We start from the raw sequence: 15,347 nt of genomic DNA on the forward strand, positions 1-15,347 counted from the left end.
TATCCCTAGGGAAAAAATTGACAGCTATCCCAACTCCCAACCAGACAAAACATATATTCCTTTACTTCTGAAAAGCAAGGGGAAAAAGCTCACATTAACTCTGGGGTCTGTGCCACGGCACCTATCACTTCACCCACCATTTGCCAAGTTGCTTAAATTACTAGCTTACCCCAAACACAGGGAACTTTTCTGGGCTTGGAGCATACATTTAAATATGAAAGAGTCCAGTGAAATTCAAAGACAACAGAATTAAATGAGGGGGTAAAAAGTTGTAAGCCCCTGCTAGACCTAGTTCAGTACCGCACACTTGGATGAGAAGCAGACTCCTACTCGTGGGGCTTCTGTGGTCTGCTGTTTCCTTGTAAGTAGCCAGGGTGAAACACTGTTCCTTGCAACACACCTGTAAGCTAGGAAGCTAAGGACTCACTTTGAAGAAGATAACCAAAAATAGACACTTGTTGGCAGCGTCTTACCATCTCTGCCAATTAGCCTCCCACCTTATGCCAAGTCCTCACAGATCTCTATTCTCAGAAGTGTCAACTACTACTTCTTCTCCCTATCCCAAAGGATTTCAGAAAGCCTGAATGGCATTATGTTTCAGCAGGTCCACAAACACTGCATCTGGGTGGCCAGTGGGGTTTCAGGCTACCCTTTGAGAGCCTGGCACAGAACAAGGTCTCCTTTCACTTGACCCTCCTTTGCTAATACAATGCTGTTTGGCTGGGCCGAGCACTCCATGGAGCAAATGTTCAGGCCAAGAATAGTCTTCATTCTTCCTGTGAAGCTTTGAAAGTCTTCTAAAGAACACAGGAAATTGTCAGTCCCTATTTTCTGCTGAAAACGGCTGACACTAAACTCTGAACACTCTATGGATTAATCCCAAATCATGGGAACCAAGTTTTCTGGAAAAGCAGCAATGTTTTCATAGATGAGATACTGATAAACCATCTCAGCATTACTTCCAAAGAAGTTCAAGTTTTATAATTCCCATTACTAGCATTGCAGAAAACCTGCTCTTAACCAGAATTACCTTATTTCCATAATGTACCCTACTGTTGAAACATACCTCATTTAGTAACTCCAAAAGGCTGTGTACAAAGAAGCAGGTCTGGACACTTATCATGGCACCATGCACACTTACCTAAAAGTGGGAAAAGACAATACTTTTGTCATGGCCCTGGCATCACCACATCCATCAACATTCTGGGAGAGGGGGGAGGTGTTGAACTGTTTTTGTTTTTGTGTTAATTGAATTTTCTTAAAATTCAAGGATAATCTCTCAAGGTCCAGACACCTTCACGTGTGCAGTCACAATGTAATCTTCACTCTGAACCAGCAAGGGAGATATGGGCCCTACTTTATGGCTTAAGAAACAAATATTCAGAAAGGAAAGGTAACATAGTTTATACAGAGATGGGATTTGAACCTAGATGATTAGCGTGTCCAGTGTTTTCTAGCACACACCAGGGGGTCATATGGCATAAGACTGAAGCACACAGGTCCTGGTGTTGCCAAGACCAGTTCAAACTCCAGCTCTGCCAGTTACCACCCGTCTATTGGGTAAGTCACTAACCATCTCCAAAGCTGTTTCCACATCTGTAAAAGGATGACACTGGTATCTATTAAGGATTAAATGAAGATAATGCACATAAACCATTTAGCTCACTGTCTGGGGTAGGGTAAATATCCTAAATGAAGGACATGAACTTTTGTTTTCACTTGCAAGCTATTTATTAGAAAGGATTTCAATTTACTGGAGTGGCAGACAATAATCTTTCCTTTTACATCAAGTAGGATACCACAGCAGTACTCACTAGGACTTCCTTGGGGATTAAACTGAATATTAATCATCTACATACTACCTACAACCATACTAAATCAAGGGCTTCCAAAGTAGAGTGTACTAAATAATTCACTGGGACTTGGGAAGAGTGTTAAACTTTTTTTCAATTTTTAAAATTTTGTTTCATAATATTCACATTAACATAGTGCTACATGTATATGATTTACTATACAATTATAATCAGATACATGCTCAAAAATATTTTCGTAAGGAAACAGGATCAGGTTTGGAAACAGTGATCTAGATGACGTGCTAAGTCAACACTTTGCTCTTGTTGCGTTATCAGACAACCTTCTTTCCTTCTTATTTTTCCTCACCTACTATACCCTGACTTCCACATTCCTAGGTCTTTCTCCAAGAGAATAAAAGGCACAAAAGGTGCAGGTTGTACTGTGACACTAAGCTAATGAGTCTGAAAAGCAGGAGTTTCTATCTCCTCAGCTTTCAAAATTACAACCTGAGCTACACAGAAATAAGCCGTATGTCCAATTTATTATCAACTTCCCCAGTTACTGGTGAACTTGATAAAATCAATTAGATCTTATTTCCAGTAGGTGGCAGTAAAACTCTGCCATGTGGTGCCCAAGATGTTCACTGGCATTAGTGCATACTTGGTCAGTCTCACTTAATTAAAAAGATGGCATAGTGGTTAATGAGTGACTTCAATTATATAATGCCACTGACAATGGAGACTAGGTATTGCCCGTTTTGCTGTTTACAAGCTAGCCTTTCCTTATGCCTTCCTGAATGTTATATGTATTGTGAATAATCACCTAACAGTTGTCAAAAATCCACAGGCCATATAACAAAAAAGCCCTCAATATGCTTGAAAAGCTTGGAGTCAACCATCAAAAGACCCAGTCAAGTTGTATGGGTCCTATATCAGATTCAGATAAAACCTTAGGCATGACATGGATAAAGACTATTGAAAGTTTTCACTAGGCAAGTAGAATAAAGGTGACTTTTATAAAGTTATCACAATGTACAGAATTTTTAAATGGCATCTATGAGAACCTTTTTCAGCAGTACTTACCAGTTAGGCAGGTGGTCAATATAAACTTCCTCATTTTGCAGTCTCCAAACTCAGTAGGTTATTCTTAACTTCCTAAAACCAAACTTTTCTGGTTAGGGGTGTTAACCCAATCTCTCTTAACATAAGAACCAAACCAAACAAAAAAACCCCTGCACATTTACTTACAGTTATTCCTGAATATCTGATTCTGATCTTGAAATAAAAGCCAATTTTTTTTTTTTTTAAGCCATTTGTAGGGCTTCCCTGGTGGCACAGTGGTTAAGAATCCGCCTGCAAATGCAGGGGATACAGGTTCAAGCCCTGGTCCGGGAAGATCCCACAACTACTGAGCCTGCGCTCTAGAGCCTGGGAGCCACAACTACTGAAGCCCGCACGCCTACAGCCAGTACTCCACAACAAGAGAAGTCACCGCAATGAGAAGCCCGCGCACGGCAACGAAGAGGAGCCGCCACTTGCCACAACTAGAGAAAGCCCGCACACAGCAGCAAAGACCCAACACAGCCAAAAAAAAAGGCATTTGCACTATAGTATATTCTCCAGTAGAGGAAAGCATTTTAGGATTAACAAAAGTTTTCCAAGACTATCTTTAACTAGTAATGGTCATCAAATAAGGGTAAGTATTTACTGCAGTATTCTTTTTTTTTTTTTTTGCGGTACGCGGGCTTCTCACTGTTGTGGCCTTTCCCGTTGCGGAGCACAGGCTCCGGACGCGCAGGCTCAGCGGCCATGGCTCACGGGCCCAGCTGCTTCATGACATGTGGGATCTTCCCGGACCGGGGCACAAACCTGCGTCCCCTGCATCGGCAGGCGGACTCTCAACCACTGTGCCACCAGGGAAGCCCTACTGCAGTATTCTTAATATCACGTTTTTAATGCCCTATAAGATCTGCTTTAAAAATAGCACTCCAGGGCTTCCCTTGTGGCGCAGTGGTTGAGAATCTGCCTGCTAATGCAGGGGACATGGGTTCGAGCCCTGGTCTGGGAGGATCCCACATGCCGCGGAGTAACTAGGCCCGTGAGCCACAACTACTGAGCCTGCGCTCCGCAACAAGAGAGGCCGCGATAGTCAGAGGCCTGCGCACCGGGATGAAGAGTGGCCCCCGCCTGCCACAACTAGAGAAAGCCCTCGCACAGAAACGAAGACACAACACAGCAAAAATAAATTAAAAAAAAAAAAGCACTCCAGGGTGAACTTATATGTAAAGTCAAGATTCTGTAAGGTGAATAATCTTCCTAATATGCTTTACACTTTATATCTATATATCTTTGAAAAGCAACAAGATCTTTCAAGCATACTGATTTGTTTAAACCCACCAGCCTCTGATGTAAACAAAAATATTGGCTAATCAGAAATATCAGTTACTTCCTTCTGCTTGGATCACTAATTTTAAAAAGTAACAGATATGATGAAACTTTTTGAGGTAACAAACTGTGTTGCATTAATTATACTTAAAATATCATAAAGCATTTTGTTAAAATCTATATCATTTGACCTTATAGTGAAAAGAAATTATACCACCCTCCTTCCAGTTAAAAAATTTCAGTCCAAGTACTTGTGAGTTCACCTGGGGAGTTGAAATTCATTCTCAGAGAAATAACGTGTTAATAGGAGACAGAAATGAGTAGAGAGATACTATACCCCATTAGTTAGTTAGTTAGAAAATCAGGGCGTATGCATTCTAAATGAAACAAACATACAAGAGAAAAGATAAGAGTTACAATCATGGAGGAGGCAAATTGAAGCTGAAAAGCTTCTTTCCAAACACACTGTACACTCTTGTATATCAACTGTAGAATATTTAAGACCCCACGCTCAGTTACATCACAACATTGTTTATTATGTGAATTTTTTACAATACAAACAAAAAAATACAGAAATGCAATATATGAATACAGCTAAATGCAGAATGGTGACTTTTTTTTCTTTTCAATAGGCCATGATTCCCATTTCTAGTAAAATAAAGAGACTGCACATAGGTAGAAATAGGTTGGTTGTTAGCTTCACAATTTTGCCTAGAAATGATCTATAAATGCATTTTTTCCCCCTGCTACTTACCATAAAGTGTAAAAGGGAATTAAAGTTTCCTTGTTGGTTCCTACCATATGAAAGATGCTATATTCTATTTTAGCAGGGCCAATATATGGAAAATACCTAAATTAAATGTTATTACAAAAATGAAGCAGTAATGAGATTCTGGCTAAAGAGGGCACTAAATGAGAATAATATATATTTAAAGAATCCAAAACAAACAAACAAAAAAAGAGGTTGTTATAAAAAAGCTCTAGGTGCGTTGTAAGCATATAGGTTTTTTTTTCCATGTGTATTTTTAAACAATGGAAGTGTCAAAAAATAGGGTCAACTGTGTTAGACTAAATTACATTATTGTATATGTTGCACTGAATGGAACCTTTGTATTATAATTATCATAAAGAAGCATAGTTTGCATCATATTATGGCAATTTATCCTCAATGAAAACCTTCCAGAGTCCTTTTATTTTGGAATATCCTGTAAACAATCAAACTACCAGAACATGATTGTACAACAGTAAAATGTTTTCTTGCATTAAATTGAAGACATCTGTTTAATAAAAAAAGAAAACATAGGAAAGGTACTTAGAGCTGTTAGTTTCTAAGTACACAACACCCTAGACAATTAAAGGCATCTTAATCTCCGTCAAGAACAAATAATAATAATAATTTTTGTCATGCTGTTAAATCCATCATTAAGGATAAAACCGGTGCAAATTGGTCAAACGGATCCAAAAAACACTGATGTCCCAGCTGGCATGTTGGCAACTAATATGTAACTGGTGGTCAAAAGAGGGTTTAAAAGATCTTCCCTTTCTTCTTGTTCTTTTCCAAGGTTCTAAATGATTAAAGGAAAATAATCAAAATGAGTGACCACTTTATAAACATAGATAACATATGGTAGCAATAGCTAAACCAACTACAACTGTGTTGGATTTTCAAACACTACAATTTCATTTAAAAATTAGATTTAAAGTTAACAGTAAGGACAATACTAGTCTACAATATTATTTTCTTGGACAAATATTTGACAAAATTCCAAGACAAACAGTAAAAAACATGACAAAAACCCATTTTTAATATACAAGCACAATTTTTCCTAAATGAAACAGTGCAAATCAAAAAAGATCAACTGACATCAACCAGGGTATCCTTTTCTCCTACTGTCATTTGCATTCTGAAATGCTTCGCTTTTACAAATATATTTTCTTCTTCCTTGGGGAAAAAGTTAATAGAAGGATAGTGTTGAAAATCTTGAAAATGTTTAGCAGTGAGCGTAAAGTGTAGAATCCTTATAGGGATACAACTTTTCAGTTTTAAATGGGACTAATGAGGAAAAGAAGAAAACCAAAGTACAAATACTACTGATTTTTGTGTAAATTAAGAGTAACTAATTAGCTGCATTAGGAATTAGATATCCAAAATTTTATCTTAATGAAATAATTCAACACAATTAAGACATACCTCTAAATGTATAAAAGATCTTTGTAGCAGTGTTCTCTATGTTTGCCAAAAATTAAATACAACTATTATGTCCAACATTTGATGGGAAAAGGTGAGCAACTGATTATGGTGAATCAACTGAAGAGAATGTTATGAAGCCACTAAATTATGAAGATTGTTAAGTCATGGAAAATGTTTACAGTGAAAAAAATACTGTTATGACAGACTGCATCCATCTATATAAAAGATTCATCCATGAAAATTATCTGTGCTTGGGATTTATGATAATGGATGATGTCTTTTTAAATGTTATTTTAATGTTTTTCAAATAAATAGGAAAATAATTCTTTAAAATATTAATACACACATTTCTTGGGAATCTGATATTAGATACCTTGAAGAGTTCTGTTGCTCTAAAATACGTTGTTGGGCTTCCCAATTTGCTTTCTCATCTTCAAACTGACGACGTTTTTCCTCTAATTCTTTGTGCTGTGCTTCCAAATTCTTTTTCATTTGCTCATGGCGCCGTTGGAGCTAATTCAGAGCACAATATATAAAATAAAACTGTTTGAGAAATCACGAGCAGAAGTACATTTCATCCAGGCATCCTAATGAGCATTCAGTTCTTATGCTATAAATTCAAAGTATCACCTGGTTTTAGCACTGTCTAAAATTTTAGCACTAAAATTCCTCTGCCTATAGGACTTACCACCCAAAAGGCCAGTGATCAAAGAGAATAATCTTGGTAAACAGGGAAAAAAAGAGTACAATAAGCTACAGTGTGTAGCACTTTATAATGGGCATACCCTATCTTATCATCTCATTTTTCCTTACTCACAAAACATGTAGGAAGCTGGGCAGGGAAGACACCACTGCTCCCACTTCATGGATGACCAAACAGTTGCAGAGTTTATGTCACTTGCCCAAAGTCATTAGCCAAAAAGTGGCAGAACCAGGATTTGAACCTGTCTTGTAATTCCAAGTTCAGAAAGCTGAGACAAGTGAAATGAAAGCAAATAGATGAGGATCTAAGAGTTACAAGATCACGGGATAAGGTCCCCGATTCTTAAAAAGCAGTGTTTCTCATATATCAGTCTTCGTACAAATCACCTGAATGCTTGCTAAAAATATATAATCCTGGGGGCTTCGCTGGTGGTGCAGTGGTTGAGAGTCCGCCTGCCGATGCAGGGGACACGGGTTCGTGCCCCGGTCCAGGAAGATCCACATGCCGCGGAGCGGCTGAGCCCGTGAGCCATGGCCACTGAGCCTGCACATCTGGAGCCTGCGCTCCGCGATGGGAGAGGCCAGAACAGTGAGAGGCCCGCGTACCGCAAAAAAAAAAAAATCCAGAAGCCGAGTCTTTATAAATTGGATTATTTTAAAAAAAAAAGAATGCTATAAAGAATGCTGGCTGAAAGGTGGAGAACACTCATGCAAAGTAACTGCAGAAACAAAGAGCTTATCTAATAGTTCATTAAATAATTCATTTAGGTGCTAGTTAATCCATTTCTGAGGAAAACAGTCATAGAAAAAAAAACTACAACGAATAACTAAGAACTACTAATATTAAAAACTTTCAGATGTCCAGGAACTATGTTTTATTAAAGACTGTATTACACCAATGAATTATCATCTTGAATTTGGATTGTAATTTCGCATACAACTTGTTTTCTTAATTACTTTGTAAACCCACAAAAAGTGACTTCATATTCATTCCCATTCCAAATTATTTCATGCAGTTCTTACAAAACAAAACCATCTAAAATATATTTAAGCAAACATGAATCAAATTTGAGGTAACATCTTCCTGATGACAGCAAACAAGTTACTAAGAAAATGTCAGAAAATAGGAACACAGGAAAATGCCTTTGGTTATTTAAAAAAAAAAAATGCAAGGGAATTATATACACACAATTCAGAATAGTCACCTCTGAGAAGGAGAGAGAGGGATACAATAGGGGAGAGACACAAAGGGGCCTCAGATGAACTGATGATGCCTTATTTTTTTAAGCTGGACCACAGGTTCACCAGTGTTCATCATTCTTTACCTGTATATTTCTGTCACATATACATATCTTTGTGTTAACTGCATGTAGGTTAAAAGTACAGGTCACAATCCCTCACTTCCTAGAAACCCTTGGGGTTAGATGTGTTTCACAGTTCAGAATTTTTCAGATTTCAGAAAGCCAATACTACTTAGAAAGGTCTATATACTCTATTTACAAAACAACTCCTGGGCTGTCTAAGGTAGCACCTATAACCAAACACATTACTATTTTTTGCAGTGAAGTATATAAATATTCACATCAAGTGGGATAAAACTATTAGTTCTATGTCTGGTTTTGCAGTTTTCTGAAATTGTGGATACATGATTGTGGACTTGTCTAGTGATTAAGAACAAAGTTAAGTGTATTCAAATAATGGCTTACAGCTATGCAGCACAGACCAAGTTAATTTATCTTTCCTCTCATGTAAAAAAGGGAAATGGACAATAATATCCATCTTGAAGGGCTGTGGTATGAATTAAATGACATAATCCATGGAAGATGCTTAATACTGTGCCTGATACACTGTGCTGCTGGATATTAGCAACTGTGCCCCGAACAAATATTTCTAGCACTTGAGAAAAAACAGTATTAAACAAGGTTAAATAGGTTTCTTCACCTATATATTTACATACTTATATGGCTTACTGAATTAGGAGAAACTTGGTCGAGATCTCTTTACAGGTCCTTTTAATGTTAATAAAGATTCTATCCTTCAAAGAGCAGTTAAGTTTCGCAAAACTCTGTTTTCACCATTCACAGTAATCGTAAAAACTCTCAAAGGGTTCTATAACTACAGTTTTATAATTGTTTGTTTATAACATTTACTCTTAGGAGCAGGCCCTAAAATAGGTCTATACCAAATGTAAATTCAACTCCTTTTAGATTTTCATCATAATCTAAGTGTGAAGATAATGCAGACTCTTGATTACTCCTGTTTTTATTCACCTTCTGATACGGATTTTCCAGATTATTTATTAATTAGTGAAGGGGTAGAGACTTAGATGGATAGGTTTAATAAAAAGCTAATTAATAAAAAAGACTAAACTTAATCTCCTAAATGTCGTCTTAATAACAGATGCCAGGGATGCTAGTTCTGCAGCGCTTGGTAGTCTTAGACCAGGAGGAGCTATTCTGTATCCCCACTGAATTAAGCATATGATAAATACAACAACAGCGAAAGTTTTTTTTCATAAGAGATTACATGAAAAGCCCAGTGATTTAAGAGAAATCTAATGTGGAATAAAAACATTTCCTCAAAATTACTAAATACTTTACTCCATGCATTCCTTCTACTCAATGGATCAGAGTATTTTTGGTTATGTATTTAGTCAGAGAAGGTTTATGTATTTTATGCAGTAATTCATTACAAAAGCAAAGAGACCAACTGTAAGGATCTAACAGACTAGATCGGAGTCTCCTTTTAATATATTTAAACACAAATATTATTATATTAGTGGAGTCACATATAAACACAGGGATCTCACTGAATTTTATCATTAAAAGTAATTTGAGAAGTATTTCATATTAATGTCATCCCATATATTTAAAAGTAATTTTCAGCACAATGATAATAAATCTGTGCTGAGAAATTATACTGAAATTGTTGACTTATTTTGTGTTTACCTAGAGTTTCTTCTACTGCTCTTGGACATCAAGCCAACTACTTACTGTATAGATGCTTGTGTTAGTGTGGTTTTTTTCCTCCATCTTTTCTTATCACTTATTGAAGGATATGTCTTCATGATCTTTTTGATTAATAGAAACTAAATATATGCCTCAACATCTAGAGAGATTCCAAGGTAGTATATCAGCTTGCTGGAATGCTTTGTCACTACCCTACCTGATTTTTGTTAACAGTCGGAATTACGTTGACACTATATTACAAATAAGGCCCACCTCATTTATAAAAATCACATTTCTTCATTTTTTCCTCTGTCTGTAATTTACCCTGGCATGCCTATAGTTTAACTAAGGTTCTTTCTTTTTCATTCGTATGCAAATAAGCCTGGTCTATTATTATTACCCTTACACTAGTTTTTATTCTTACATCCACCTAAAACTCTGATCTTTACTTTTCTTATATTGACTAGATGGAATGGCTTATAATTTCATTTCTTATAACTTGTTAATTATAGCTAATAAAATTTATTGTAAGTATTCTACTATGTCTTCCTACCAAGTATACTTGTATTCAAATACATATTAAAATATATATTATTGTAAACATAGTGCTTGCTTTTATTTTTCCATTTTATTGTTAGCATATTTGAAAAAATCTAGAGAAAGGTTATCTATGAATTTTATTAAAGGTATTTTTTAAAGGACTATTGTGCCTATAAAAGGTGAAAATATTAGGTTGATTACCTCAGCTTCAGAGTCCTTCAGTTTTTGAACTTTTTCTTTGACCTTCATCTCAAACACCTGCTCCATCTCCATCTCCATCTTCTTCATCTTAGCTACATGCTCCCTTCTTTCTTCTTCCATTTGTGCAAGAGGGCTCCTGTGAACATTAAAGATAATCATTAAATGTCTAAAACTGAAAAGTGTAATACAAAACTCTGAAACAGTGATGAAAACAAATGAGCCGCTGTGTGCCATTACTAAATTCTCTGCTGTTTTTTGAAAACAAGTTTCAAAATAATTTTTCAATTATTCTGACACCACCTTAAATGACATGGAACACAGATTTGAAGTTTTATATATGAACATGTTAAAAATTCTTTAGAAACTTTTAAAATTTATAAATATTTACAATTTAGAACTTCCTTCCATGAAGTTTCATAGCTAACTTGAAAATCTCTAGTGAATAATTATGAAAATAGATCTACCAAAGGCAACTATTAGCAGAACGTTTCTCTACACCTAATGCATATCAAATCTAAAGATAACACATAAAATAAACTGTAGAAGGAAAATGGAAAGGACACATTCCTTAAATACATTCTTAGAAAGGAAAACTAGAAGAAAATTACTTAATTTTGTATTTTAAACAAAATTTTAATGTGAAAAAAGGTACTGAGTTAATGAAGTCAATACATGTAGAATATTTTTAGTTCTATAATTTTCCAAGTGTTATAATCTCTCCTTTTAGACGACTACTGACATCACAATAATTCAAACCTATTTTGGTTACTGAATTGATATGCTAGAAAAAACTACCAGGCAATACCTAGAACACTCTTCGTTTAGGCAAGCAGAGTATTTCTAGGCCACTTAATGTAATTTTAATGCTCTTGAAAAATTCATTCCACCTATGTCAAATATTTTAGTGTCTTAAGTTTTAAAGATGGTCAGTGATCACACACACATGAGAGAGAGAGAGAGAGAGAGAGAGAGAAGAAGCAAATGAATATCTTGACATTTCTGAAATGCCAAACAATAGACACAAGCACAGTTAAATAAAAGTAGTTCACTCTATTGACATTAAACTCCACAGGCTCAAATCTCTGCACAATTTTGTTCAAAATTTTCATGTTGAAAAATACTACAAATGAGCTTTATGTGAAGGCTAGTATATTTACAGACACAAGAGAATAACCAAGTATCAGTAACCCATTACAGCCCCAGGGAGGAAACAAAAGTGGGCTCTGTGGCTTTCACGATCTCTAAAAACAATTCAATACACTGGGACAACTTAAAAGAGGCAGGCCCTTTTCTGACTTTATTGATAAAACATGTTTATTTTGCCTCCACAAAAACTGGCTTTGACCATTTAATTGTACATATTAAATTGGTGAACTTTATCTCAATAAAGTGGTTAAAAAGTTAAATCATGGCTTAAAAACAAAGTCAGGCTTTGTATTTCATCTACAACTTCAAGGCTAGTCACTTTAATCCTGATTTGACACACTTGATTATGGTGACTTCTCTCCTTACAAGGCTGAGTATTTTGACCATTACAACACTATTCTACCCTCTCAAGGAGGAGGACAAGAGAGCAAGATGGAAAATATTAAACGAGCAACAGGACAGAAAGAACACTGGCTACTGATTTTTCTTAGCAAAAAGGAAGGACAAAGATGTGATGTACTGTTGTGACCAAAAGGATTTGGTTTTCCAGTTAGTGTAAGTTAGAACAAAATGTTACTTAACTAAAGGATATTCCTTCACCAAAAGAAAACTTACAAACCTTCAGTATGTCTTAACAATTAAACAATTAATCAGAAGTTCTGAAAATGAAAATAAACCAAACATTAACTTAGAAGAAGAATCAACATTCAAAAAGTGAGGTAAACTGAAATAAATTTTAAAGCATAAATATCATTATTTCATTAAAAGCCGATAAGGCCCTTCATATTAATATATTTCTCATCTTTATGGCAAGTGTTTTTAATATAGGGGCCTCAGATCTCTTGGGCAGAGTGTCATTGAATGCCCTGAAATGACATACCAAATAAATGTGTGTTTGTGTTGTGTATTCATGCAAGCATTTTTCCAGTGAGACGGTTCAAAGCTTTTGCTTGATTTCTGTAAAACTCACTTCTGCCACTCCCCAAAACATTTTTAGGCTCTAGAAAAAAAAATACTCAAAAGGATTTTTTAATTGGCAGTCTTAAACAACTGAAACTGTATGTTTAAGCAACTTAGATTATCCAACAATACTGCTGCAATTTGAAAACAAATATATTGTAAAAAATTATAAAAAACTAGAATTTAAAAAAATAAATTAGAATTCACACAGAATTGAGATTTTAAATATATACTCTTACTTATAATAACCTATCTATAAAATGCTCATTTAATTTCATCCTTGGGAGGAATAAGGCAATCCATATAAATGTAAAGAATTTGCAGTATAATTTGCACATGAAAAGGCTACCACCTTACCAAGAGTAAACACTGGCATCTAGATTATTATTTAAATAACTCTTGGGGGAAAATAGAAGACTGCAGAGAAACATGTTATGATGTTTTGAAATTTGCTTTTAAATTCAAAATTTCAATATTAAAAATCTTCACATACTAAAACTGCTTATGTCTTCGGAAAAACAACCACTTACATGCCTTCAACTGTGTCATATCTAAAAGAACAAAAAATACAGAGACTTAGCACACTTAAAGTAAATGACACTAAAAGCAGCAACTAAAGGCAAATCCACAGATTTCACAATAAAAGTATGTGCCCTAAAACAAAAGTTTATGGCCAAATTTGTTGAAGCTAATTTCTTTTCCAAATTCTGTTAGTAATCCCTATACCAAATCATTATAAAAATAAATAGGCTATGCGATTATCTTCTGACAGCCTGCTCAAATTTCTAAACTTATTTAAATATGTATACTTTCAAAGAAATTAGCAATATTTCACATTTGAGATACTTTAAGCTTTTCAGCCTTGTAAAACTACTTGACCCCTTAACCAAATGAAGTGATATTACAGTATTATAAGAAAATGGTTACACGTATCTAAAATGAATTTTTGGAAGCCTCTCACCAGTCAAAATGATGTTTCAAATCTAATTTTTAAAATAATTAGCACCCCAATTCTAGTCATTTTTATTAAAGTGATATTTAGAAAACTGTAACACAAAATTGTGCTTATAATGTAGAAAATGCAGGAAAAAGGATCACTTTTTAAAAGATTAATTTTATTAATTTTTTATACAGCAGTTTCTTATTAGTTATCTATTTTATACATATTAGTGTATATATGTCAATCCCAACCTCCCAATTTATCCAACCACCACCACCAGCCCGCCACTTCCCCCCTCTGGTGTCCGTATGTTTCTTCTCTGCATCTGTGTCTCTATTTCTGCCCTGCAAACCGGTTCATCTGTACCATTTTTCTAGGTTCCACACATATGCGTTAATATACGGTATTTGTTTTTCTCTTTCTGACTTATTTCACTCTGTATCACAGTCTCTAGATCCATCCACGTCTCAACAAATGACCCAATTTCATTCCTTTTTATGGCTGAGTAATATTCCATTGTATATTTATTTGTACCACATCTTCTTTATCCATTGGTCTGTCAATGGGAATTTAGGTTGTTTCCATGACCTGCCTACTGTAAATTGTGCTGCAATGAACTGGGGTGCATGTGTCTTTTTGAATTATGGTTTTCTCTGGGTATATGCCCAGTAGTGGGATTGCTGGGTCATATGGTAACTTTACTTTTAGTTTTTTAAGGAACCTCCATACTGTTCTCCATAGTGGCTGTATCAATTTACATTCCCAACAACAGTGCAAGAGGGTTCCCTTTTCTCCACACCCTCTCCAGCATTTGTTGTTTGTAGATTTTCTGATGATGCCCATTCTAATTGGTGTGAGGTGATACCTCACTGTAGTTTTGATTTGCATTTCTCTAATAATTAGTGATGTTGAGCAGCTTTTCATGTGCTTCTTGGCCATCTGTATGTCTTCTTTGGAGAAATGTCTATTTAGGTCTTCTGCCCATTTTTGGATTGGGTTTTTTTTTTATATTGAGCTGCATGAGCTGTTTATATATTTTGGAGATTAATCCTTTGTCCGTTGATTCGTTTGCAAATATTTTCTCCCATTCTGAGGGTTGTCTTTTTGTCTTGTTTGTAGTTTCCTTTGCTTTGCAAAAACTTTATTAGGTCTCATTTGTTTATTTTTGTTTTTATTTCCATTAATCTAGGAGGTGGATCAAAAAAGATCTTGCTGTGATTTATGTCAAAGAGTGTTCTTCCTATGTTTTCCTCTAAGAGATTTATAGTGTCCCGTCTTACCTTTAGGTCTCAAATCCATTTTATTATTGTGTATGGTGTTAGGGAGTGTTCTAATTTCATTCTTTTACATGTAGCTGTCCAGTTTTTCCAGCACCACTCATTGAAGAGACTGTCTTTTCTCCATTGTATATCCTTGCCTCCTTTGTCATAGATTAGTTGACCATAGGTGCGTGGGTTTATCTCTGGGCTTTCTATCTTGTTCCAATGATCTATATTTCTGTTTTTGTGCCAGCACCGTATTGTCTTGATTACTGTAGCTTT

The 15,347-nt window shown here is 35.4% G+C and overlaps 1 protein-coding gene across 1 annotated transcript in view; it reads right to left on the bottom strand.

Moving 5' to 3' along the window:
* Window positions 1-4,693: 4,693 nt before the first annotated feature.
* The window catches only part of SEPTIN7 (septin 7), a 65,840-nt gene continuing 55,186 nt past the window's right edge, over window positions 4,694-15,347 (bottom strand). Inside the window, exons 11-13 of the mRNA XM_030857544.2 lie at window positions 10,761-10,896; window positions 6,743-6,882; window positions 4,694-5,743 (exon numbers count right to left, since the gene is read on the bottom strand). Of these exons, the coding sequence (XP_030713404.1) occupies window positions 5,704-5,743; window positions 6,743-6,882; window positions 10,761-10,896 (316 nt within the window). The 3' untranslated portion in view covers window positions 4,694-5,703. The remainder of the gene's footprint in view (window positions 5,744-6,742; window positions 6,883-10,760; window positions 10,897-15,347) is intronic.

This window comes from Globicephala melas, chromosome 9 (genome assembly GCF_963455315.2).
Source record: "Globicephala melas chromosome 9, mGloMel1.2, whole genome shotgun sequence".
Lineage (NCBI taxonomy): Eukaryota > Metazoa > Chordata > Mammalia > Artiodactyla > Delphinidae > Globicephala > Globicephala melas.